Source organism: Lutjanus erythropterus, chromosome 10, assembly GCF_056507025.1.
Source record: "Lutjanus erythropterus isolate fLutEry1 chromosome 10, fLutEry1.hap2, whole genome shotgun sequence".
Classification (NCBI taxonomy): Eukaryota; Metazoa; Chordata; class Actinopteri; order Lutjaniformes; family Lutjanidae; genus Lutjanus; species Lutjanus erythropterus.
Window position 1 is genome coordinate 24802203 of NC_139326.1, and position 27790 is coordinate 24829992.

At 37.8% G+C, this 27790-nt stretch overlaps 1 protein-coding gene across 1 annotated transcript in view; it reads right to left on the bottom strand.

The window, feature by feature from the left end:
- ccser1 (coiled-coil serine-rich protein 1) overlaps window positions 1-27790 on the bottom strand; it is a 152139-nt gene that overhangs the window by 104595 nt on the left and 19754 nt on the right. The window contains exons 5-6 of the mRNA XM_084728740.1: window positions 20861-20951; window positions 17238-17343 (exon numbers count right to left, since the gene is read on the bottom strand). Coding sequence (XP_084584866.1) covers window positions 17238-17343; window positions 20861-20951 — 197 coding nt within the window. The remainder of the gene's footprint in view (window positions 1-17237; window positions 17344-20860; window positions 20952-27790) is intronic.

Sequence of the window (27790 nt, forward strand, 5' to 3'; positions counted from 1 at the left end):
GAAATACCAACCTGCTGTCTGAAAACCACAAAGACAACCAGTGAGTTCACAGTCTGCATATCAAGAAAAGGAGGAGAGGGAAGGAGGGAGGGATGGCAGTAAAGAGAGGCAGACATAGGCAGGCGCTTAAGATGGGGAGCTCTTTATCATCAAGAGACCGTGTTCACTTTGACTGATAGCCATTTAGAAGGGAGGTGGGAGGAAATTAGATGCCTTTTGTCCCATTCTCCCAGAAAAATCACCAAGTAAACAGTGGTGGGGAGCATTAAGTCAGACAGCAAATTCTCAAGGAAAAATGTTCTTTGAGCAAAACAAGACCATATCACTAAAATATCGATCAACATAAGCCACTCCAAAGTCTTCTCATTGAAAAGGTCGGACTGAATTGCTCTGCCATTTGCCCTCATGCTTTCTTCTTCACTGGTCCACAATCCCACCCCTCTTGCTTCATTTTGCTATCATCCATTCACCCTCTTCTCCATCTAGCCCTTCTTCTAACTCTTTTTCTATTCATCAATCTGCAATCCTCTCTCCAAGCTCCCCTTTCTCTTACTTTTCTTTGTTCACCTGCCCTTCCCTTCTCCACCCCCACTCTACCCTTCACCCCAGCCCTCATCTTCTGTCTCTATACTTCTCCCATTGCCCTTTGTCTTTTCTCCCCCCCCCCATCACTTTGACAACCTCTACACTAAACTGATGCAGTATCAAAGCCTGCGGTGTCACCCCAGGGATTCTGCTTAGCACCTCAGACAAATGTCGATGAAGCCTGCTGTCTTTTGAGGACAGGTGAGTTCCATCTGTCAAGCAGCCACGGGTGCTTTTCTCCCCCTTAAACTGTGTTCTGTGTAGCTTTTGTTCCTGCCTGGCATCTGAGGTTAGAGTAAACTTTTTCCATTTATGTCTCTGTTGCTCCACCCTGCTATCTAGGTGGGATGAATTGAGTGTAAATAAATGACATATGATCAATCATGCACTCTTCTTTTTGACAACTTGTGTCAAGTGGCGCAGTGGTAGTGCCACAAGAAAGTTTTTTTTTCTCCTTTCAAAAGTTGTTTTTTTTGGTTTGTTTGTGTTTTTCCTCATCTGTGTGTCTCTCTGAGCCTGACACTCCTGCCCTTTCTTTAGCTTTCACCAGGGTTTCAGGTTTGGATTCTTCTTTTACCTCTGCGGTGCACATCAAATCCACAGAGAAACAGGAAAATGAGTGGGAGATGGGTTCAAATAACACTCACCTCCCCTGAAACAATAATCATAGAGGTGCCATCATGCAAGGCATTTACTGTTTCAGGAGACCAGAAGTGTGAGAAGTGCAATATTTCTGGTTAAACTGAGAACCTGAGGGCGGGAAATGTGTTTTACTGTGGGCAACATTTTTTTTTAAAAAAGGAAAGACCAGTAAGCCCTGCCGTCACAGTAATTTCTGGGTCTTTTGTCGTGCTGTCTTTCGTGGTTGGAATGGCATTTGATGATGATTTTATTTGGCCTCTATTTCAACAAAAAAGTCTAGCTTATTCCCTACATAAATCAAGCACAGAGAAGTAAGGGTGTGAAGTTTCAGAAGATGGATGGGCACGTAAAAGCCTTTTAGGACACCAAGACACCAAGGTTCAGATCCTGTCTCATTCTTTACCAGAAGTCAGTTTTTACATTTCCAATAGTGCTGACCGATAAATTGTAATTTCATGGTCACCATGATATGAACATATGCAATAAGTGCATCACAAAAGACTAACTACATGGACACTTTGGACAGTTTGGCCAATCAGATGAAGCCCCAGCTAGCCATCAGCTACCTTGAGATTAATTGGTGCCAGTTTGGTGGTAATTGCGAGGTTAGCTAGCACTATGGCTGAGGGCAAAGAGAAGAGTGAGGAAGATGTAGCTGACAAAGACTTTGAAGTGAAAAACACTTTTGCTATCTGGAATTATTTTGGATTCAGGAGAGATAGTATGTTACAAACAAAGGTACTGTGTGAACATGCCAAACAGCTGTGGCAACTTCAGATGAAACAAAATAATATATACACTTCACTATTTGTTTAGTTTTTTCAAGTCATATCTTCAACACAATATTAAAAAATGTTATGTCACATCAGGATTTGGACATATGGTGCAGGCCGTATTTCCCATAACTAAATGAGACCACCATGTTACTTTAAACTTAAAAAGGTGGTTTTAGGACTTAAAAAAATCATGCATTAATCAAGCTTTTATTTTCACCAGCTGATTTTGTGGAAATAAAACAACGGAAACATTGGCACTCTTATCTGCAACACATTTTGCAAATGCAAAGAACAACTTTCAATGTTTTTTTTAAAGAATTTTACCAGCAATGGGCCCTTTCATACAGCCCTTTCAGTGGTTCAGTGTTTTGGACCTGAAATCTCCCTTCAAGAGTGTGAGCAGAATGAATTGAGCAGGATACCTGTTAGACTGAATGAAACCCAGGTTTCACTGAGGAGGGAACAAAACTTGGAATAGAGTGACTGTTTCAATGACAGCGGCATTGGCAAAGACTGCCAAACTGCCAGTGTGAGTGGTATATGCTAGTGTGTGTGTGTGTGTGTGTGTGTGTGTGTGTGTGTGTGTGTGTGTGAGAGAGAGAGAGAGAGCATGTCAGAGTATATTTTTTGACTGCAGTTACAGAGTAGACAGTGTCGTTTTCCAGCAAAGTCTCATCTGCAGGTAATTACCCCACAAATACGTGCAAGAGAGCACGCACGTATGCGCGCATACACACACACACACACACACCTACACACACCAGGAACTATACGACAGAGTTGAAGACAAGTCTGTTCAGTGATGATAGATGTTATACAGGCAGGGAGGCCGTTCCTCTACTCAGGGTCATCTGTCTTTTCACTGTCATGAGCCGATAGCCCGACACGCTCACCCCATTTCTCTTTTTTTTTACAGCTCGAACGTTCTCTCACACACACTGCGCCTCTGAACAGGTTATATGTATGTGCGTGCAGAGACTAGGACTCCGTGATAGGACTCAATTAGAAGATTACACAAACGGACAAAGTCCTAATTTGAATTTATATAGATGTAGTATTACACCAGCTAGTGGCTGAATATGGTACTGTATGGCCATATCAATGTGAAGCTAATTATAACTGAATACATGGATTAAAGTGCAATTAAATGTTTTCAGAGATTTTCTCTCTACAGCCTTTTCAGAGTAATTACACAAAGAAAAGGAAAAGTAAACAGGGGAGGAGTGTGCAAAATGCCTCTTTCTTTTACATTGAACTCTTATTTTTCTTTTGCCCTTTATGCTACTCTGACTTGTCAATACCTTTCATTTCTTGTTATCATGTTGTCTTTTTCTTCCTCTCTTTTCTTGTTTCTTGTCACCTTTCAATATGCATTTTTCCTCTCTTGTCTTCCTCTCCCTCATATTCTCTTCTTCATCCTTCTGATTCACCCCTCTCCTCCAAGAAGCCGTTTCTCAACAGCAGAGTTAGAAGTGATCCATTTCACCAACCTGAAAAAGCCAATTATCTGCCTTTTTATGACTTTCATTATTTTACCACTCACACAGTGTTTTATTACTGGGCCGTTGCCTCCCAGCACTGACATATACCTGCGCGCGCGCACGCACACACACACACACACACACACACACACACACACACACACACACACACACACACACACACACACACACATACACACATACACACACACACGAGTATGCACATACACACAAGAAATAAACAACACACACACATGCACACACAGAGCCACAATGACGTCTCCTATATGCAGACTTAGATGTCTGGGTTTACATAATGTTAAAGTTGGTTTCTAAAGTGACAAATAATGACTGCTAGTCAAATAAATTATGTGTGATTGAAGTGCATTATCTTTAGCAGCAGTGAGGAGGGGTGGGCTGCACTCTTGTCAATCAGCAATATAAAGACTGCATTGTCTCATGAATAATAACAGTAAAGGGCACTTTAACACTGAGACGAGGCCTATGCCAACTTTTCCCTCATTAAATTTTTACTGACAACAAGGAAGATGGGGAAAATCCAATATATGTGCGTATGCGTGTACGTGTGTGTGTGTCACGTGTGATATGTGTGCACTTGTATGCATGTACTAGTATACCAGTATATGACAGCTATTGGAAAATGATCGCCCTCATTTGTCACTCCTTCTTTCCTTCTGACAGACACAGTGTGCTCATCTGCATTCAGCACCTGAGGCTACAGATGTTTAATGCTGCCATTAAACTCATCTCCGACATAAAGTGCATCTGTGACTAAAGAGTGAGCACAAGCCAAGCTCCAGGCAGTGAATCTAATGGTGAATTCAGGACTTCAGACACAGAGAGGAAGAGAATATAAAATAAATGTAATTTGGCAGGGGAAACTTTCTGATTAACCTAATTGCCCTTTTTGCTTTCCTTTGCACTTTGCACTCTGCGTCTACGCTTGTTTTTGCCTGCCTCTTTCTTTAACCTTTGCTCCTGCCTCTCATTCTATTTCTCTGTCTCTGACTTAGTATGTAGTACCTTCTGAGACTGTCCGGTCATCCACTGCCTCTGTCTATCATGATGTCAAACCCATATAACAAAGCTGAGAACCGCCACATTAGCTTTTTGCAGGGGAGCAACCTTAGGGAGTTATCAGAACACACTAATTACTATCAAAACTTCTCGTTGCTTGGAGAGATCTATTTAATATGGGTCCCCTGTGTCACATTACATTTTCCTTTTTCAGAGAACGTTGCCAAGCCACATTGCCCAAAATTTTATCCTGTGTTAGAGCCTTAAAGCGATATTCCACTAGAGTAGAACATTCTCACTTCTTAGCACAAAAACCCTGCTATGAATTTACAGAGTCCACTACGAAAAGTGACTGCCCCGGGAAATCTGAGTCACTCTTTTGAGTTTATATTGTTATGCAAGCACTATAGGATTTCTTCCACTGTTATTTAATGACACTAGTGTTTGTAAAAGTAACTCTGGCTGTATGCAACTCTCATTAATGAGAATTGACTTAAAAAAAAGCATAAATGCCAAAGGTGACAATACATCACAAAAGCAACCACTGGTTGACTGAGGCTGACTATTTTTTTTTTGTATTATAAACCCAAATCAACAAATCCATGTTAAAAAATGCTAATTCCTCCTCCCCCCAAAGGACAGTACTGTTTGGAGAGCACATTAATGTTCATCTACTCTATTCATTACTTAGGGACATGATAATTTTACGCTAGTTATTCTAACGCCATGATGATAAAGGACCAGAATTTCAATTACCTTATAATGTGTTGTGGTTGTGTTTATTCAGGAAACTTTAGTCTCATTATACTTCACCTGACCCTGCAGCTATGAGAAGCTAAAAGTGCAAAAGCTGAGGTGAGATTTTCACAGGAAATACTACAGCATGAAAATCTATATTCTGTAGTAAGTGTATGATAATGTATTCTTAGCTTAAGTTGATAATATGTATTACAGGTCTGTGCGAGTAGATAAAATTATACTCCAACAGTGTGACACAGAGCTCACATTGTTCTAAGATGCATTATAAATCTCGGTTTTCTGTAGAAAACAGAAAACACAGGGGCAGAGCTGTACTCTTAAAGAGATAGTTTGGATTATTTGAAGTGGGTTATATGAGGTACTTATCCATAGTCAGTTTATTACATACAGTAGATTGGAGGTTGGAGAGGCAGAGACGAGTATCCACATAGAAGTAATGAACTGCTGTGGACAGGGTCAGCAACAAAAGGTATTTAAGCCACTTAAAAAAGCCCCACATAAAAAAATCTACATCAGCATAAGTGTTCACTGCATTTAAAATATTTTCCCCGCTTTACTTTGCTGTCAGACAGCCTTGTCTGACAGGAGACCAGTGTTATACAAGCTAAATATTGCTCTATGCAAACCAACCAAACTCCATGGGCAAAACCAGTAATTTTACCTCACAAAACACAGCAGCTGCTGGTTTACAGCTGTCTCAATCTTGTTTGTTTGATTGTTTGCGAGAGCGATATTAGGCTTATATATAATGGCAGTTTACCATCAAACAAGGCTGTGTGACAGCAAAATAACATATTCAAAATATTGTTTACACTTGAAAAAGGTCAACCTAAAAAAGCAATATCAGTTCAAGTGGCTTATATACCTTAGCTGCTGACCATATCCATTGCTGTACATTGCTTAGCTTCCATGCTAGAACTCCTCTCTGCTGGTCTTCTCGACTGACGGTAATACACTGACTACCGCTAAGTACCTCATACAACCCTACTTCAAATAATCTGAACTATCCCTTTAAGCTGCAAATTCACAGTCTAGAATATGTTTGCAGTAAGCGGACAAACACAGAATGAAGCTAATGTTTTATGAGGAAGGTCTGACACAACATCAACAGCATCAAAATAAATCAAAATGCTGTCTCTCTCCATTCTATCCTGTCACTGTCAGGCAGCCTAATTTCCTTTCAGAGAGCCAAATATATTGGTCAAGATGAGTCATAACTCTTATTTGTTGTTATTTTGTAGTGGCACTGCTGTCAGCACAATGACAGAATAATAGCACCGATGAACAATAGTTTCCATACTTCATAGCAAGGTACAAATGATTTAAATGACAGTGATGCTGTATGTGTGCCTTTATGACAATCTCTGTCGCACTGAGGTCAGATCCATGTCAAATGTTCATCCTAACATTCTCATTAACAGCTATTCTAAATACGTTTACCAATATCCCCTTATTAATTCTGAACCTTTCAGTCTTCATTTCTAGTTGTTTTTTTTTTTTGACTTGGTGCACACAAACATAATTTCCTGCTCATAATCACCTGCCTCAGCTCTGATTCTGATTAAATGAAATGGAAATGTGCCAAGGTACTAGGAATAAGCTTCTTTAATCCAGGATATTAAAGGCATGTATGCTCCTCATCAAGCTGTTTCCATGGCAATACTGAATTATGTATAGATGGACACTGGTGAGCAAGATATGACGATGCAAATTAATTGCTTATTCAAAATAAGACACTAGTCCCCTAATTAGGTATCATGCATATAGAAGGCTACAATGGCAGCAAGAGTCGTGCTTCAGTTGCATACTCTACAAATAATTTACTATACTGTTCCTGCATAAAACAAAGTTCACAGGAAAAAGCAGTCCTGACTCTTTTAAAGTCCAAAAACAGGCCTATGACACCTCTAAAGGTCAGTAATTAACACTGTATGTCTTCTGTTTATAGTCTGCATCCAGCAGTGACAATGCATTTCCAAGTGAATCCAAGAGGGGTTTTAAATAGTTTATTTATCTTAAGAAAGAGGAGCATTTTTCTCAACCTATAAATGAACACATCAACCTTTAATGAATCAGAAAAATCAAATTTCAAGTTCCATTTCAATTTCAAAGTCATCAAATTTGGACATGCATGGTTTTCACTCACCTGAAGGCAATGAACAATTGTTACAAAAAAAGCAGTTAGACAATGTAAAAATAGTAGTAAAGTAAAATGAAGTAAAACATAAATAACTGAGATGTAATTGAGTAAAAGCAGAAAGCTGAATGAAATTAAAATACTTAAGTAAAGTACAAGTGCACTGAATTTGTCTTTAAGTAAAGTGCTTGAGTAAATGCACTTTTTTCCACCAATGACGGCCCATAACTCCCCCTGAAACTAAAGTTATTGTTTTCACATTTCTGTTCTGAGTGAATCTAGCCATCTCCCCCTGTTTCCAGTCTTTCTTTTAACATAAGAAACATCCCTCCACTCTCCAAAAACTCTCCAAAGACTCAAACTCTCCACCTGGCACACAGATATGAGATTGATATCGATCTTATCATCTAACTGTCATTTTGTTTAAGGCCAAATAAGTTCATATACAGTATTCTGTATTCAATTCACAGGCTGCCAAATGGGATAAAAGTTTAGAAAAACAAAACACTTGTGTCATGTCTTACTATCTCTTAACAAAGGAGTTTACAGTGAATATCACTTAAATAATTCAATTCATTTCTGGAACAGTCCACTTGTCAAAAAAAAAAAAAGGAAAGCCAAGGAATGACTAATTCATTGCCAATCTGATGTTTTTCTCTGCCTTACAAATCAGAACCACAAGTTCTCACTCAAAGCAAGAGGGAAAAAAACGAAAGCCAAGACTAATTAGTCTCCCTGTGTTGAACATTTAATAAACCCAACAGAGTGATGAAAATTAGAAGCTAAACAACAACAGTGGACTAAAGCATGACAACAGATGCACACTACAAGATTTTTAACATATTTAGTCTATTAAGATAGTAAACATGTCAGAGCCATAAAGCCATAGCTTTTCCTCAGAGACTACTGAAGAGTATGATGCAGAGCTAGTACAAGCAATCTGTGTGCACAGACTGTGAGAAAAACAAAACTATCGCCTTAAAAAAAATGTCAGGAACATCTTCTTTGATATGTGATGTAACACAACGTAAAAAACACTGATTAATACAAGATAACAGACTTAGTTTTGTCACTGCTTGCTGGATTAACAAATCTGGCATCATTATATACCAGCAAATTGAACAGAGAGGGAGGGGATTCAACTCTGTGTTCTCTCCAACTCCCACTGTATGTTCTGTGTGTGTGTGTGTGTGTGTGTGTGTGTGTGTGTGTGTGTGTGTGTGTGTGTGTGTGTGTGTGTGTGTGTGAAAATCATGCTGCAGTGCATTTTGTCTGTCCCCAGCTCCACTCCAAGGCTCAGCTGGATTCTTTATGCTTGTCTATTTTTATAAATGTGCATGCGTGCATGTGAGTGAATGTTTGTAAGCAGATGACTTACTGTCGGAAGAGACTTGTGTGTTTGTTATTTTTGCTGACTATATTAAGTCAGGTGGGATTAGACAACAACTTGGCTGATAGACTTTATGAGTCATATTAACATTAAACAAATTTGTCCCTCTGTTTATGTGTGTGTATGTGAGCAAACTATATAATCACGGATTACATGTTTCTGTGGGAGACTACAGAGCCAACTGAGAATACATTGCTGTGTACCATATCTACTTGAATGTGAGAGGAGGGTGTCTTTTTGAATCACAAGATGCCTTCTTTTTACTTCTCTTTTCTGCTCAGCTCAACAACTAACAAGTGAGTCTACTGTATTTCTTACTCTCCCTTCTCTGTGCTATCAATCATTTAATTAACAAGACCCAGTTAATTCTGATTCAATTGCTCTTCTTGCACAATAACAATACATTAAAGTGGGCTGATTAAATCATGTCATTAACTTAAAATTATGTTGCACCAAACTATCTGAAAATTAAGAAAGATTAAGTCCAACTCTCTTTTTAACTATCATTTAATCATTACTCTCAACTCAAATTAAATTTAATTCTGTTGCACCAAAACTTTTAATTCATATTTAAAATGCGATCCAGTATTAACTTTAAACTTTATTAGGCTTCATTTTTAAAATGGCTGCCCTTTTGAGAAAAAAAAAAATCAAGTTCCTCGGAGAAAGTTAAAACTCAACCAAAATGAACTGTATGATGCCTCTCCTCTTTCTTTCGCTAACTGACCTATTAAAACAGTATGCAGCTGCTGTCAGGCAGTTTCTTTTCTCCTTACTGTGCTGTTGTCTGTTAATCTTCTGTTTGCTCATGTTGCTCTATTACTATTACTATTACTATTACTATTACTTACCAACAAGATTTTCACAAAGGAAAAGAAAAAAGAGCCAAGCCATCATGAGTAGGCTAACTAGGCTAGCTAGCAAACAATGTATAATTTTGTTAACTTTTTATCTAGCAAGCAAACAATGTAACGTTTTGTTATGGAGTACAGAGCAGCCGAAAATTAAATCTTCAATCTTCTTTTTATTAAGTCCCAACAGCACTCAAATTTATTATTTATATTTATTTATTTTCATTTGAGTAAGCAAGCATCTCCATACTGATCCATAATATGCAACATTTTCCTGAAAAAAAAAAAAAGAAGCATATTCCCTGTGTGTGATGGTGTCTGTACCTGCAGAGATCATGTCTTCTGCCTGTATTTCCTTACTTTCTCATTACAATCAACTATCTTTCTAGTGTTATTACAAACATCTCGGACAAATCTCATTGATTATACCTTTCATTTCAGTTCGCATCACTAATTCTGGATTAACTACAAAGAGATTAGTTTTTGACTGTGGCACAGAGCTCTGCATAATTTTAAATTTAAACCCCCAAATAAACCCCCAACTACTGTGCAAATGAGGTTCACTCAAAGTACAGTGTACAGTGATTGCTGATGTGACCCTGTATAGCTTGAGGTATGAGGTATGCTCACGTCTTTGTTTTTTTTTTTTCTTGGTATGACTAGGCAGGCTATTAAATTAGAGTTTCGATATTGTGATGTAGACAAGATACACATGTTGTGCATTTTGGGAATATTGATTTAAAAAAAGTAACTCTTAAGTCATCCTTAATGAATCTTTCATTGGAGAGAACTGTCAACAAAAGTTGGCATTTCGCTAATAGGTCTTATGATGCCATTGCAGAAGCATGTGATTGTTATAGCTATTGCTATATAGAGATATGGGAACTGAGTGTCTGCTGCACACAGACAGACAAGGACACCTCTGAGTGTTTGCATGTCCTCTCCTCGGACTACCTGTCTTCTGCATAGTAATCAACAGCAATGAAAAGAGAAAAGGGAAAGAAAAGAGGAAGGGAAGGGGAACACTCGACGTGCAGACGGCCGTTACCATAGCAACAGGCAAGCTACATCCCAACTGTCAAAATTTAATTTCCTCTGTGTCTTTTTCTATAGGAGAGACAAGGGAGAGGTCGATATCTTAACACAAAACAGGCCTTAAGATACATCGCGCATAAAAAAAAATTCAACCGACCTAATACACCCTAAGGCATACTCATTGTGTTATTGTCATACGGTGAATATGGGCAATATTATCTACAGTCAATACTGCAACAGACAAAAGGGCTTAGCACGTTGGTTTTATATAACCAAGCATGTGAAACTAAAAACTCATCATTTAACTGACACCAAAAGAATATTTCTAGCCCATCTACATTCTGTCAATACTTTGCCCTGTATGGCTGAATTAATTTGGTGTTTTCAGAATTTAAATATGGAAGGCAAGCATAAAGAAGGAGCAAACAAAGCTGCTGAGTTAAAAGTTCATTTCAAAGAATCACTCCACTACTCTCTGCTAAAATAAATCTGACCTAAATTTGATTTATTAAAAAAAAAAATGTTTTTGGACTATAAAGCTACTGCAAAGCCTTTGTACTGGAAATGTATAGAGCTGCAATGATCAGTCAATAGACACAAAGTTAATCTGTAACAATTTGGATAATTGTTAATAATAACAACAATATTACTTTTTTTTAGTCATTTTTCAGAAAAAATGCAAAACCTTTGCTGCTTCTAGCTGATTACATGTTTTCAGCTGTTGGACATAAACATGACAAACATGACATTTGAAGACATCTGTTTGGACACAGGGAAATTATGATGGGCATTCTTCACTATTTCTGCATACCTTTTTGAGAAAACAGGTAATATTAGTTGTAGCCCTAGTAACATCTACCTAAAGCATCATCGGTAAATTTCATGCTCTAGTCTTCTTTATTTTCACCCTCTTTTGCACCACATACTGTGTACATGTGGACAATATTTTTACACTGTTTAACACATTTCATACCTTACATGTTATTGTTGCGTATTGTTTATTGTACTATTTGCACTGTTTAACACATTTTAGTTTTTACACATTTCATGCTTTATTCTATAATTTATTATGCATATTGAGGTATCCTGTTCTCACATTAGTACTAGAATTGTTGGTATAAATTGTTGGTATCTTTATTTTTTTTATCATATTCCCTAGTTTTCCCTCACTCATTATTTTTTTTCTATCCCTGATATGTGTGTTGTGGTGAGACTGATATTTCCCCACAGGAACAAATAAAGAGCCACCTACCCACTTAACAGCTTCATCCCAACTTGTCAATGATTACATGATTTTAAAAAAAATGGTACACTGTGTCTTTGTTAACTGATTCTGTTCACTGTGAACAAGGTGATGGGGGACAATGTGACCCCATATTTTTGTCCTATATTTAAGTGAATATAGGACAAAGGACCCTGATGTTTTAAGTCTCTCTTACACCTCAACTCTACTTCCATCTCCCTTCCTCGGTCTGCCTCTCCCTCTCTCCACCTATGCACCCACAAAAAGTGGAAGTTAATATTTAGCACATGGGGTTTACTGCTATAGCGTTGTTATTATGGTTATTAATGTTTACAAAGTAATAAACATGGAGAATTAAATGCCTGCCATCAAAATCATCCAACTGTCATACATCAAAGAGGAGGTATGCGTGCGAGATTGTGAGTGTGCAGTGTGCGTGTGTGTGTGTGTGTGTTTAGCAGATGTTCTGGGCAGCCTGTCAGACAGCCAGCAGTAGCCTGCAGCTGATACTCTCTCTGGACAGGCTGACTGACTGACAGGTGTGTGTGTATGCGTGTGTGTGTACGTGTGCATGCGTGTGTGTTTGTGTTTTCCTGTGTGTGAACAGAAGGGAGCTTGCTTTGCCTCCAGCAAATCAATGTCCCCTCGAGGGAACGTGGAACCTGAGACAAAGAGCGTGAGAGACTGAGAGAGAAAGACAGTGAGAGGGAAAGAGCAAGCCCTGGGCAAACACATTTTGCTCTCTTTCCCCTCTCCAATCTCGGCTTCTTCACTCGCAGATTATACAGATTTTCCAGTAAAATCTGTCGGAAAATGTTCTGAAAGAAGAAATCAGTGAAGATGTTGATCTACCACAGTGGCAAATTAACCCCTGCCAGCAGCTACATGTTCATCAGGGTACGAAACTTAAACCTGGTTCCGTTATGCAACGTTCCACAGTGTTCTCAGAGTCGAGACAGATCAAAACATGCTGAGCACTGGCATGGATTCCTGATTCCATGCTTTTTTTTTTTTTTAAAGAAAATTACAATGTTTAAATTCACTTTGAAAGTCTGTCTATGCCTAAATGGGCTGATTTGTCTTCTTTATCTGAGCGTAGCTGCACTTTCCATCCAGTCCTTCTTTTGGTTATGTTTATTGAGGTTACTCCGCTGCTCTGCACTCCAGCTACAAAAACTGCTGCCTTGCTGTGAAGAAGTTAACTGAACACACTTCCCCCTAAGCCCACTTCATCATATCACTGTCTCGCTGTCAGTAGCACACACACCACGTTAAACCTTGTGATGCCTCTACAGTTTTGAGGCTTGAGCCATTCTGGAGTAAAAGGCTCAAGACTTAAGTACAGACTGTTGGGTTGTGATAAAGGTGGCAAATAAAAGAGGAACTAATGATGTCATCACTTAGGCATCCCAGGATACCTTTTTAGCCACACAAGCAGCACAGCTCCATAGAAATGCCAATCTGTTGGTCAGTTAGACCAACAATATGGTTCAGACTGAAACACTGTATCTCATCAACTATTGGATGAATTGCCTTAAAATTCCCTACACACATTCATGTACCCCTCAAGATGAACAGCAACAATTCTGGTGATGCAACCACTCATGTGGTGCCATCAAAGGGCTGGGCAATATGGCTTATAAATAACATATCAATATTTTTAGGCTATTCCACGATATAATATATGTATAGCTCAATATATACATTTCCTCTAAAATAACATACCTTCAATTATCAAATAGTGCAAATATGATGATCTTATAGAACATGATACATTAAGACTGGGTGACGTGGACAAAATCACAGATCACAATATTTCTGGCCAAGTACCTCCATCAATATTTATTGATATTGCAACAATATCGTAGGAACGACTACTGGTTTTCTCACAAAATATTAACACAATGAGATTTTTGATAAATACTCATCAGTAATGTGGATATAATGATTAAAATGGTCAAAGCAGATAATAGATAACAGACGATATCCAAAATCTAAGATGATAACTAGTTTCATATCACTATATCGATATAATATTGATACACTGACCAGTCTTATGTCATCATCAGGTCATGTAAATGTAAATGTCATACCATAAACATAATACTGCTACTGATTAGCATTAGAGCTGTGTATTAACAAGAATCCGGCAATATGATACATAAAACGATAATGGGGTTACATTGCATTATACTGCAATATACTGTAATACTGTAAGCAAGGTGGTTTAGACCATTGCAGACAGATAACAGCACTGCTATCTGGCAGTCAGTGTTTTGAATACAGCACAAAATGAACCACGTCCACAAATTTTTGCAAGTATCACAATTTCCCAACCAAGAATCGATACAGTGTCATAAAACACAAGATTGCGATACTCTAGTGTATCGGTATTTTCTTATACCCTTAATCAGCATGTTAGTAGTGTTTCTGTAAGCACGTTAGTACAGATGCACCAATTTCAGATTTCTATTTCTTTCTTTTTAAGAATTATAATTGACAGCACAACACAAACATATTATTATTGTCACTTTTCTTTTATGGAAAATTAAATTGTATTTTCATAATAAAACAATGATTATTAAATCACTTTTACATTTCTTCCAAAAGGGCTCCAGGTTATTGCCAGGCCTCTTCCTCTTTTTTTCTCTCCTTTCTCCTCTCACATTCTCTTGCCCTCTATACAAATGTCCTCTGCTCTATTTCTCCCTCTCTCCCCAACTCTTTTCTTTGTCTTATTCTTAAAGTCTATCGTTCCTCTTAATGCACACGTGTTATTGGTGTAGTGCTGCCCAACACTGCATATGAGCTATGCTTTTTCTCCAAGTGAGGAAAAAGAATATACTAATTCACATAATGCATTTTTTTGCTTGTTTGTTTTTTTGTTTTTTTTTAAGCGCTTGAATACGCAATCACCACTGGGTAGTCACTGGTCATGGCCGATTAAACTGAAAACAGGCGATTCTGGCTGACTGATGGGGGCATTTTTACATGTTAGGGTGCTGACCTTAGCTTTTAGCTAAAAGCATCAGTGTGCCCAAGTACACTCACAGAGCTGCTCACATGGCTTTTGACTCTTAATTTTGTAAAAACTAAAAAAGTGATGGTCATTTCAGAGCAGCACTGGAAAATACAATTAAGGCATTTGAAGTCACACAGCTCAGATTCTATTTCCTCATCCATTCATTTATTTATTTATTCATCCACTATTTCATTCATCTCTTTTCTCTGCTAAAGGGATAATATTATAGTACACTTCCTTTGATTGGATTGAAAGGGATGGATCAGTCTCCTCAGATTACGGCAACTGTAATGCTGCAGTCCAGGCAAACTCAATCAAACAGAACAAAAAGTGATTTTGTACAAAAGGCATTTTAGCTTTGACCTTGTATACAGAGATGAATAACGCAAATATTTGTGTGTGTCTCTGTGTGTATAGACAGGACATGAATGGTCCTCCAGTGCTTTCAAAGACAAGTGGAGAGTCAGTCAATTTAAATGAAACAACCGATGAACTGTCTGACACAAACCTTGGATGGGTTGAAAAGGTTGACTCCCAACTTGCATGATTCACTGACACTGTCTAGACACAGAAAATGTCTTTCTATTCAGTGGAACATTCAAAGAGTGTGAGAAGTGTGATGAAAACCCTTCTCAGAAAAAAAAGAAGCCAAGGCTAAGTCCATTGTCTCAATGGTGCAGTATAAATCCTTCAACCTCTACTTCAAAACCACTCGCACAAGTTGACCTGCTCTGTCTCTGAAAACAGAGAAGATCAAACCCAGTTTTTTCAGGGGAATACATGGATAGACCTTACTCTATGGGTTCGAGCAGAAATAAAATAAATTCAGCCAGGGACTGGAGAGAGGAGCACTGAAAGGTAAAGTAATAATCATCTGCAGGCTTGTCAGATGCACAACTAGAAGATACCACTAGTGATACAACCCCTTTATTATGCACTGACTTCATAAAACCAAATAAGCCCTATCCACAGAGCCTTTCTGTGTATGTGAGTGTGTGTGTTTATATGCATCTTTGTGCAGATGTGTCAGCATGCGTGCTTCCTCTGTGTCCCCAGCCAGACCTATCCTAATTCCTCGCTGTAGAGAAGAAACAAGTGGCCAAACCAAATCAGATATGGAACCGTCCTTGGCAGTAGTACTCACACATACAAACAGAAAGTCTAAGTGTTCTCTTTCAGCCATCGCCCACTGGGAGACAGAGGAGAACAGAGAGACAGCTTGCATATTCATTTGAAGAGAACTTATTTATCTATTTATTTACCCTCCGTTTCTCTGTGCTATAGTCTAGTCTCATCTCCAAGGGGGGGAGAGACATAAAACATGTTATGCATTTACAGGGAAAATTCAAGACCAACAATCCCTGGAATAGATCTCTCTCTCTGTCTGTCTCTCTTTGTCTCTCAAGTGGCAATGGAGTGTGTGGTATAGAAAAACAGCCATAGCATGGCTATAATGTAATTAAGATATACTGCATGAAGGAGAAATGCCCATGTAGTCAAGTGGGTAAAAGCTTCAAAACAGATCCAACTGTATGCAACATGCCCCATTTTTCTCCTGTCTGTTCTGCATGAGTGTGGTTCTATTACCTCTAGCTTGTATACACACAAACACACAAAGACATTAACACAAACAGGTAATTTCTTAATTGATTGTCTTCATTAACCCTGTTAGAGTCCAAGACAACTCAAATTACGAATTGAGTTGAAAAAAAAGATTGATGTTTTTTTTGCACATTCTCCCAGAGATGGGGACCCAATTTTGCAACTTAGACTTGAGTCACAACTTGAGATGTGACTTGAGACTCAACTTCCTCAACAAACCTTATTTTCTGTTTTTAGTACATTAACATTAAGGAAATGTCTGACAAGGTCATTCCCTCCCTTATTATCATCAAATATGAGCAGTATCTGTTATCATTATGAATGTGGTGCACAGATAACTGCTGCAGCAGCAACACAATGGTGAGCACACCTGCAGCTGCTGTGCCCTTTGTCATAACCTTTGGATATAATAACTTCACACAAGGCCCAAACAAAAGACTCCCTAAATGCAACATGTGCTGTATTAAAATAAAGGATGCTGGAGCGATCACATCAAACTTCATCAGGCACCTGAAAATGCACCCGGATACGTACGGAGCTTAAGAGACTTGAGCTTTGACTTGGACTTGTGACCAAAGACTTGAGACCTGACATGTACTTTCTCCTTTGAGCCTTAAGACCTGACTCACACTTGTGAGAGCACATACAGTATATTGATACAAATGTACATATTTACCTCTGGTTGTTTTCTTTCCCCGGGATGCGTTCTCCTGTTGGATCCATGGGGGAGGGGAGCAGGTTGAGGCAGGAGGCCAAGGACTGACTAGAGTCCTCTCTCGACACTGTGCACACACCCAAACACACATACAGTCATTATGTCAAGTTCTGACCTCAGTTGATACCTTAAATGTGTCTAAATAGCTAACAGGACTACAATATATTTAATTAATCAAAGATTAAAAACTCCCCAGAGCACTACCTACAGAAGATGGATGTCGACACACCCAAGTTTGGAGAAGCAGTCATGCCGAATGCCATCTATTGTATGTAATACACTGACTATGGTACTTCGTAGAACCCCACTTCAAATAATATTCTTCTATGTCTTTAAAATAGCGCTATACAATAACAATGATGTTAGAAAGCAGCTTATTAAAATTCAGTGTTGATACATTTCAGTAAGAAACTGCAATAACAGTCATTTTTTTAAAAAGATAGTTCTACTTTTAACAGTATATGTGAGCAGTGGTGAAGAGTCTGGAATAAAAGTTGGTGGTTAAGCCAACATTTGGCATTTCTTTGTGTCTTTGTAAAGGTCCTGCAGTCTCTCTCTTTCTGTCCCTGTCTGAATCCAGAGGGCATGAGTCACAGTTGCAGTAGGAACACAGGACCCTGAAGAAGAGCACTGCTGGCCATAAATTGCTGTGAAACTGCTTGCTTTTTAATAAACGCTTCAACAAGCCACCTGAGAGAGGTAAGAAATAAGGAGTCCCAATGAGAGTGTGCTGCACGGGTGTGTGTCCTGTTGTGTCTGTCTGTGTGTCTGCATGTGTGTCTGCATCATTGTATGGATGTGTGTGCATGTGTCTGGTCTGTTTGCTTTGTGCACACCGCCTGAATGTGTGTGTGCAGGTGGCTGTGTGTATTTAAATCTCTTTAATTTGAGTGTGTGGAACAACCTTACTCTTCCATCGCCAGTACAAAGTCTGAGTCCCTTGACTTTATGAGAACAATTCATCAAACCTTTAATTTCATGCTACAGTCTGCAAACCATTAGGTCTAATGACTAAGCATGCACACTTGTGTGTGTTATTGTGTGTATTAATGATGGTGCCTCCGTTAGCTCTGCATCAGCCATAGCCGTTAGAGAGGTTTAAAATCTGTGTGTGTGTGTGTGTGTGTGTGTGTGTGTGTGTGTGTGTGTGTGTGTGTGTGCGTGTGTGTGTCCTCACTCAGTTCAAACCCACCCTCCCTCCCAAACTCTCCAGCCCCCATAAGCACAGGAAACTCAGTTTATTAGGGCTGAAGCTCCTGTTGTAGTCTTTACTCCACAGCATTTTACTTTATTTGACTGCAACTGTAATATTCTGTGAGTCCATCTGGGGCTTAAATGTTGCCTGGAGATAGATAAATCTACCCCCACATTTACAGTATACAGAATTTGACTCAGATCTGTTAGATAGGGGTTGTAGCTGGGCATGCTCGCACACATGATGAGAGTCAAGCTGAGGGTAAATATTCCCTGTTGCTTTATTTACAGTCAAACATGTAGTCCCAGTATCACTGTAGAAACTTGAAGGACAGAAACAGAGGTAGGCATGCCAGGTTCTCAACTTATCATACCTACATAACATTTGGATATGAGGTCAGTATTTTTTGCTAACCACTGTGTTTACCTGTATTGAGTATTTTTTTTCACAGTTTGAGCATGAAGTTTTTTAAATGACTAGGTTAAGCAAAGCACATCCATACTGATGTATTAAAAGCTTAGCTGTTTAAGAGAGGGGGAAAATACAGTATTGGGCTGGTAGTGGTATTAGCAGATGTTCAAAGATGTTCAAAGTTGTGGTATTACTATTATTAAGCTTATTTTTACCTAGCTGAGTCATTTACAGCCACCAACTGTCCAAGTCAATGTGTACATTTTGTGTCTCTTCTGTTTGATGTCCAATAATATGATGCCAGCACCAATATGAGATCACCAGAAACATAATCAATACTGACAGTGTTTGCAGGAGCTTGCAATTTTGACCACTTACCATAATGTTCCTGCAAGGAATGATTAAATAAGAATAGTGCTTACAAACGCAATCAATCATTTCACTTTGTAATGTCTAATCACAATAGTAAAATAGTGATTGTGAATTCCTCCTAAAGATATGAACATGTTCAAGGAATAGTTCAGATTATTTGAAATGATCATATGAGGTACTTATCAATAGTCAGTGTATTATCTACAGTAGATAGCAGCTGGGATGTCCCAGTTTGGGAAAGCAGCAAAAGTACTGGTGTAGAACTGTTGTGGATAAGGTCGGCAGCTAAATGTATTTTAGCCACTTAAAAAAAAAAAGCACACACACACAAAAAAAACCTCTACCAATTTAGGTGTCCCCTTAAAATTTTTTTCACTACTTTAACTTGCTGACAGACTGCCTTTTCCGATGGGAAACCGCCATCATATAAACCAAATATCACTCCCTCGAAACCAACAACTCCATTAGCAGATCAGTAATTTTACCTTACAGAGCAAAGGAGTTTTAAAATCTACCTCCAGTCATGTTATCAACATGTCTGATGTGTTTTTACAAAATAAGTTCAAAAACCTTTTTAAAATTGTTTCACCTGATATTGATTTGTTTTGGATTAGCATTTTTTAAGTGGCTAAGATCTGTTTTGCTGCTGACCCTGTCTACAGCATCCATGCTGACAGTCCATACTTTCTGCTTCTCCTAACTGGAGAAGGTCAACCACCATCTATTGTAGGTAATACACTGACTATCGATAAATACACCATAAACCCCACATCAAATAATCCTAACTATCCCTTTAAAAAAGAGTTTAAGTCCCTCTTGACACATTCACATTCAGTGTGGTTGAAGACACCCACCACACTTATTCATTTGAACAATTTTCTCATGTGTTATATCAATGGAGGTTGGGTTTGCTGTGGCACTTCATGCTCCACTGTGACAGAGCATGAGCAATAATTCTCCTCTGACAGTCACTTTTCAACCATGAGGCATGTCAGGAGTCGTGTGACTGAAATGCCAAAACAACAAAGGAGATAAATCGCTGTAAATGAGGCAGCTACATCAAAGTCATGGCACATGTTAAAAGAACCAGGCATAGTGCTGGTTTCATGTTTTAAGGTGATAGACTAGAGGTGGCTTAATGAGGGAGAAGAGAGACAGAAAGTGAAGAGAAGCAGAACGGGAGAGAGAAACACAGCGAAGAGGGAGGAAAAACAAAAAAGGAAGACAGAGGAATCAGTGACAATCAGAGAATATGAGCAGACATTCACTTGAACAGAAGAAGGGATTTTAAAAAAGTAAGAGTTTGTATTGATAGATTTTGTCTTCATTTGAGTGCCTAGTTTTTAAGAATTACATTCTTTCCAGATAAATACAAGGACAATAATTTGGTAGAAACTGACCTAACAAAAAAAAGAACAGAACAGACCATCTATCTGACCCAGCTGCTGAACTGTAAGTAGCAATGCACACCTATTTTTACAGATGCAGAAAGTCAAGTTGTTTGATACTTTTAAGTGTGAAAAAAATTGCTGTTGTACCCTCAGTTGTACGCCTCACCTACACACTTACAATAAAGGCTTCACGTGTTATCAAGTGAAAAAGTTACCGTGTCGATGCCGCTGATCATCGGAGAGGTCCAGGTCTAACATAAGATCATCTTCATCCAGCTCTGAGGAACCCAGGTTGTTTAAAACATCCTGAACAGAAAAAGAAAATCCCCAACACTTAAAACAAACAATATACATCTGACAAAATAATGATATGTAATTATTCATAATAGTATTCCTAATAGAGAAAACATTCTTTTGGAATCAAACTCATGGTCTCAACATGTCATTATGATGAACAGTTTTAATACAATGCTCATTATCATCCAACAGGTTTGGCAGACCCTGAGGCAAACCCTGAGGAAGAAATACAAAAACTACTAATTAAAAATAGGGTTAAAATATTACAACACTAAAGCAAATTATTAAATGATTTTCATCAACGTAATCCAGGGAGCTTGTAACAGTCAGAAACAGATTCCCCAAACAGGAAGACACTAAATTTTATCAACATTAGCAAAAATATCGATGTTATTTTAGTTATTAGGTATGGTATTAAGATGTTATTAAGGAAATGGGATTTTTTCACTTTGCCTGCACTTAATGAGGTATTTAGTCCCTCATCATTGCATCCAAGCTCATGAAAACATATTGCTACTCCTGTTATGTAGGGATCATTAGGGTTTGGTTTGAAAAAGCAAACCAATGTGCCAAATGAGGCTGTAGCTTTGTGTAACATCTGTCTACATTCCCTGTGCTGCTCAAGCAAAAAATACCTGAAGAACGAGAAAAAGAACTCGCTCACCTCTCTGTGACAAAGAGACAACGCCCATTACTTATGACTACATGCGTGATTACATGTGATTTGTCTCATGGCTTTAACTTGATTTAAATTTTAATCTAACAAAATGTCCCATCTTTTTTAACTACGCCACGGGGAACAGGGTGTTCTTTGCCAATACAACATAGGTGAAGAAAGTCGAGGGCTGAAATGTGTCCATTGTTCTGCTGCCATGCTGATATGTGAATTGCACATTTTGAGTTTTTTGGATTTGCACCCATCATATACTAAAAAACACTTGAGTTGAGTACGCCAGGTTTTTCCCTTTGTTTCAAAATAACATAGCTAACAGCGCTGTTATTCTTACTCCACAAAAGAAAAGAAAATCAGTTGTAGGAGCACTGTTAAAATTGCTTTACTTTTTTCTTTGAAAGCTATAATTCAAATTTAATAATTACTTGATTGGATTAATTTCTCCTATTTTCCTGTCATGCACACAAAGTGCCCAGTCCTCATGGGTTTACAAGACACAACAAGTACAGTTGCAGTGTTCATTTCATTACATTTCATTTTATTACCTTTCCTTTCATTACAAAATAACAGGTTATTAGGGCTCAGTCTTAAACAAAATATTCTGCCTTCGCTCAAGCTTGGCAAATAAAGTCTGCAACAAAAAAAGGTTTCCTTCCTGGTGCATATCTCATGTTTTTAAACATCGAACCAAAGGAAATCAACATTAATGGAAGACATTTTACTACGAAGCACATCCCTTACATCCTTGCAGACAGGATGGGAGAAAACAAATTTTGAATTCTCTATTTCACCAAACTTACTTAACCAAGAGTCTGTCCTACTCTGAAGTGACATTAAACCTGCCTGTTTCTAGGGATAATAGGGGTAATGCACCTAATCTTAATTGTGCACATAGGGATCTTAGTCTTTTGTTTAAATTACTCTTCACATAGGGTTACACTATAGTTATTCTTTATGAAATGGTAAATTAGTAATTTTTGTTTATAACTTATATCAACAAACCAGTTTGTTCATAATCTCCTGAATATCACAAAGTAACCTGTTCTGAGCAATAAATGTTCAAGTAACATAAGAATTTCAACAGGGCTTTAAAAGTCTAATACTACAACAATATGACTGAAGTAGTCTGTACAGTAGAATAAATAGGACAAAAACAAAAGTCTAACAAAAAAAAACTTCTCAAAGATAAGCGATAGTTGATAAGTGCAACTGAACTCAAAGCAGCATATTTAAAGTGAGGTAAACCAGAAATAACTGTGTGCAAATAACTGAAATTTAGTTTATGTCTATGTCTGACTGAGTTATGACAAACTTAGTGTCACATAAATACCCCTGCTGGTCTCGTATTAAAGCCAGACACCTGTATCCCCGTGCCTTTATCTACCTCCTACCTTTCAAACTGCATGAAATATGAAAACAAACAAGTGAGCCGACTGCTCTAAAATACACGTTAAACAAAAGAGATGTACAGTGTGTGTGGATGGGGTATTTTCTTTCATGAAACACCTTCAAATATAGGTTTAAATAAAAGACATCAGTGCCAGTGTTCTCCAAAATTGTTACACTACAAAATAACAGACAGTAAAGAAGAGCTGCAACAATTAATCAATTACTGACTGATTATTAAAGTAATCGACAACTATTTTGATAACCAATCAATCGCTTTGTGTCATTTTTTTAAAATAAAAATAATCAGATTTTCTGATGTCAGTTTCTCACATGAACATTTCTGGTTTCTGTTGTCCTCTGTCCTCTCTGTTTTCATTTTTAATGACAACATATGGAAAAACTACTAATAATTGATTAATCAAGAGTATAACTGACAGATGAATTGATAAAGAAATAATAGCTATAGTAAACACTAAAATTCATTTTGTATCTTTGGTCATCTCAATTTTAGATTACAAACCGTTAAAATGTACTGTACACGTGACACTTTCCATAAATGTACATAAAGACAACAAACTGTCATGACAGCACATTAATTTTGGTTGTGCAACAGAACAGAGTGATGTATAAAAGAATTCTTCAGCTTGTTGCATTTTAATGGAGAGACTCTGAAGCGCTTATTGGAGGCCAGAAGTTGGAATTCTCCATTTAAAACATGCAGAGTCAGAAAACATAGTGTTGGCAAGCCTGAGTGTGCTCTTCTTGTGAGTTAAAGTCAGCAATTATAGTAATAATAATTTAATAATGCCAAAAGATTCTCACTTTCTTGAGAAGTCTTTACATGTTAGAGAGTACTGGTAAGATTTTCTCTATCCCTTATTCATATAACTCTAAGGAGCTGAGTTTCACCAGTTATGCCCCCAACAAAATCCTCATTTGTAATCTTTCAGAGAATATTCCCATGTTCTTGGTATTATTATGAGGTAATCATAATGCATGATGCGCCTTTTGATTCAGTTGCATTTAAAAAGTCAATGCTGCCATCTGATGGTCATCAAAGGGAAATCCATTACATAAAATAAGTTGTACCTACAAAAATTAAGAGTGGCAAATAATCTGTTGGAACACTGCAAACCCTTGCATAAGATAAAGTATAACTATTGTAGCTATATACAGTATAAATACTTGTATCAGGGAACTAAAATGGTAAAAAAGGGCAAAACATGACACAGATGTATCAGACTACTAGTAGAAGTTACTGTGCACATACAAAACAATACTCTTTCTCTTTGGTCTAACATTTCACTTAATAACTTGCACATTCACTCCCTGGCATCATGATTTCAACATCAGCAGGTTTCTTTCCAATTACTCTGGACCCAAAAGGAAATACTTGCAGATAGTTCTGCATATTTGATTTAGACAGTATACTATGTAGGTGCACTGTAAGACCTAAGACAAATACTGGTAATAATGAGCACCACAAAGCTGGTGTTTGTTTGTTTACCTGATGTAGCAAATCTCACCAGTCTGAACTCCACAAGGCCCAAAGAACTAATTACTCATTATGAACAGTGCTTTGACCTGGTTCCAAATACATTCTTATTACCTGAATCAACCTTTTAGACAAGGTTTTCAAAATGAAAATAAGTGGATGATGGCCATAACAGGCTTTCAGAGCAATTTAATGTTGGTTGAAAAACCTTGTTTGAACTTTTGTGGACTTAAAAAGTGAAAAACTTGAACCAAAGTGAAATATCAAGAGAGAAAAAACTACCACACACCAGTCGTGCAGATGCAGATGGATCCAAAAGTCCAATAACCAAGTCTGTTTCATTCTCTTCACTGTTGTTTGGACATAAACAACCTCACAGGCACACTCTGTATCGATCTCATCTCATCTGAGTACAAGAGCCTCAATGCTTAGTGACATGTCTAACCACACCTCTGTCCATGTGTGTGTGTGTTTGTGTGTCTGTCTGTCTATGTGTGCGACAGACAGAGTAAGATACGATTTTCCAAACAGCAAAATCAATGTCCTCCAAGGCCATACTTATGTGAAGCCATTGTGTCTGTGTACAGTATGAATGTGTATAATACTGTTTTTTTCACTGGATCCTCAGTGCAGTAAACATCAGAAAAAAAGACCAGCATGTATTTCAGTATAATGCAATTGAAAAGAGGACCTCATTTCAGGCATTAAAGCTAATAGCTAAAAGGTATTGGAAAGGAAATGAAGACCCATACCGTGTGATACTACTGCACACAGACTTCATTTGAAGCTAAATTACCCATTTTAATGTGCCCCTCTAACCACAGAAATGTGTTAATATGATTTTATAACCCAGAGATGTCACCTTTTTACCTCGCTTATGTGATTTGAGTGAGTATAATCCTTGAGTTAATAGAGATAATATCAGATTCAGGTCTCATTAAAAGATGGCTTCATCTCTTAACTGCCAAGCAGAATGACATCCAAAACAGGGATAAAAGGAAGCAAGTGGCTCCTTCCATCCATCAGAAGCCACTGGTTTCTGCTCACACTGTGTGGAAATCATATATACAGTCTATGAAAATTACATTTATTCAGTGCTTTAGGGTGGTAAATGCATTAAGATCAAGGGAGAGAGATTTTGCTTTGCAGCCAGGTATTATGGCTTCTAGCGATGGAAAATATACGGACTAACAAATTACTTTCATTCTGTGTGAGCAGACACTTCACAGCCAGTTGTGTTTACAATGTGCCTGAGGGAACAAAAGATTGAATGTCCAGTCGAATTGTAAATCTGTTAGCTGAGTGAAAAGAAACTGATTTTTACCCACATTGTCTCACTTACATCACCTGATATTTGCATATTCAGCAAGCAATGCCATTTAAAACAAATAAACAAAGACATCCCAGTGCTTTATACTGTTTAATTTGTTAGCATCAGAATCCATATTTTCATGGTCACGGATTTGAGGTATACTTTTAATTCAGGATTCCAACCACATATTGTAAAGTCATGAATATATGGTGTGGCTGAAGCTGCTGAGGCAGAAAATATGACTTCAGTCATAACGTAGAGTGAGATATCGACATTTCCTACTTCTGCAATATGTAGTCTTGATGTAAGGAGGATTTCCAGAGGATTAAGTATTTGACAAGGACATATTGGAAGTCATCTGCATCTGCATGTTGATTTACCTTTTATACAGCAGGTTTTTTTATATATATATATATATATATATATATATATATATATATATATATATATATATATACATATATATATATATATATATATATATATATATATATATATATATATATATATATATATACACATACATATATATATGTCATAGAAGGACAAGTACATAAAAAACAACCTCCTTCAACTTAGGTGCTCCAGTTTCCAGGCCCTGGTATTGTACATGCTGAACCAGAAGAATTGACTTAAAGGAAGAGTTCACCCCAAAATCAAAAATACACATTTTTCCTCCGGCCTGTAGTGCTACATCTAGATTGTTTTGGTGTGAGTTTTTATGATATCAGTAGAAGATATGTCTGCCTTCTCTGGTGCTCAAAGCACAGCTGAATACATCTGAAAAACTCAACAGCAATGTCTCTTTCCAGAAATAATAACCTGGTGACTTAAAGGTAACCCACAGACCTTGTCATAAGCAGTTTCATGAATGAACTATTTTCTTTCTACTGAACTACACCTGCCAATTGTATCACCAAGGAGAGGAAAGCATGCAAGTATTCATAGGCAAGAGGCTTGTGCTTGCAACAGCACAGGATGGGGATGTAGGATGTAGGTGCACGCTTCCTTCTGTGTCTCTGTCAGTCAAGTTTGATTGAACTTGTGATGGAACCTTGACCTGGGATCTTTAGTTTCTCCAATGTCAAGCCACTTAGAGAGAGGAGCAATGGACCTTTCATTCAAGAAATATTGTTTGATTTGATTCTTGTTTTGTAACTGCACAGTGGAATAAACCAAGTAGAATAACTCAAGAGTGCAAGGACAGTGAAAGAAATTAAAAACAGTGTTTGATAAAAAGCTGTATAATTTACAGCTTCGTGGAGTGCTGTTGTTTTTCCGCTAGCCATGCTCCCTCAGTTTATGCTAATAACCTTTCCCATGCTTTTTCCTGTCCTGCCTGCTTTTTGCAGCAAAACACAAGTAAATGTTGCCTGGCAAAATACAGCCTGAAAGCATCATTTGTTATCTGTAATGTCAAACCTGTGCTTTTTCTGTAATGAGTCAAAATATCTACCATGAAAAGGGTACATTATTGCCTTTGGTGGTCACAAAAGACAGTATGTAGGTGCAAATCTTAAAGCTAAGTAATAAATCTTGATGACTATGAGTTTATTTAATAGAGCTTTACATTTAACAGGAAAAAGGTGCTACACATTAACAGCTTACAATTAAATTTGAAGAATTTCTAGCCAGCAAGCTTATGAGCTCAGTCTTGATAGTCATTTCAAAATAAACAGAAAAAAATACTTTAATCCTTGAGTACTTTAAGTACTTGATAATACTTGAGTGCACTAATAAAATCAAATGCTATTAAAAGGATTATTATTGAGCTCTTTGGCCACATTACTGTGGATGAAAAAAGTTTCATTGAATTAAAAGAAACATTTCTACGTAGAAGAAGTCAGCTCCAATCCTTGAGGGTTGTAGCCCTGCAGACTCTCTTCTCTGATAGCTAATGAGCCCCTAATTAACTATCAACTCCATCCTTTCCAGGTACATTTATTATCATATTAGCCTCTACACTCTTCAAATTAACA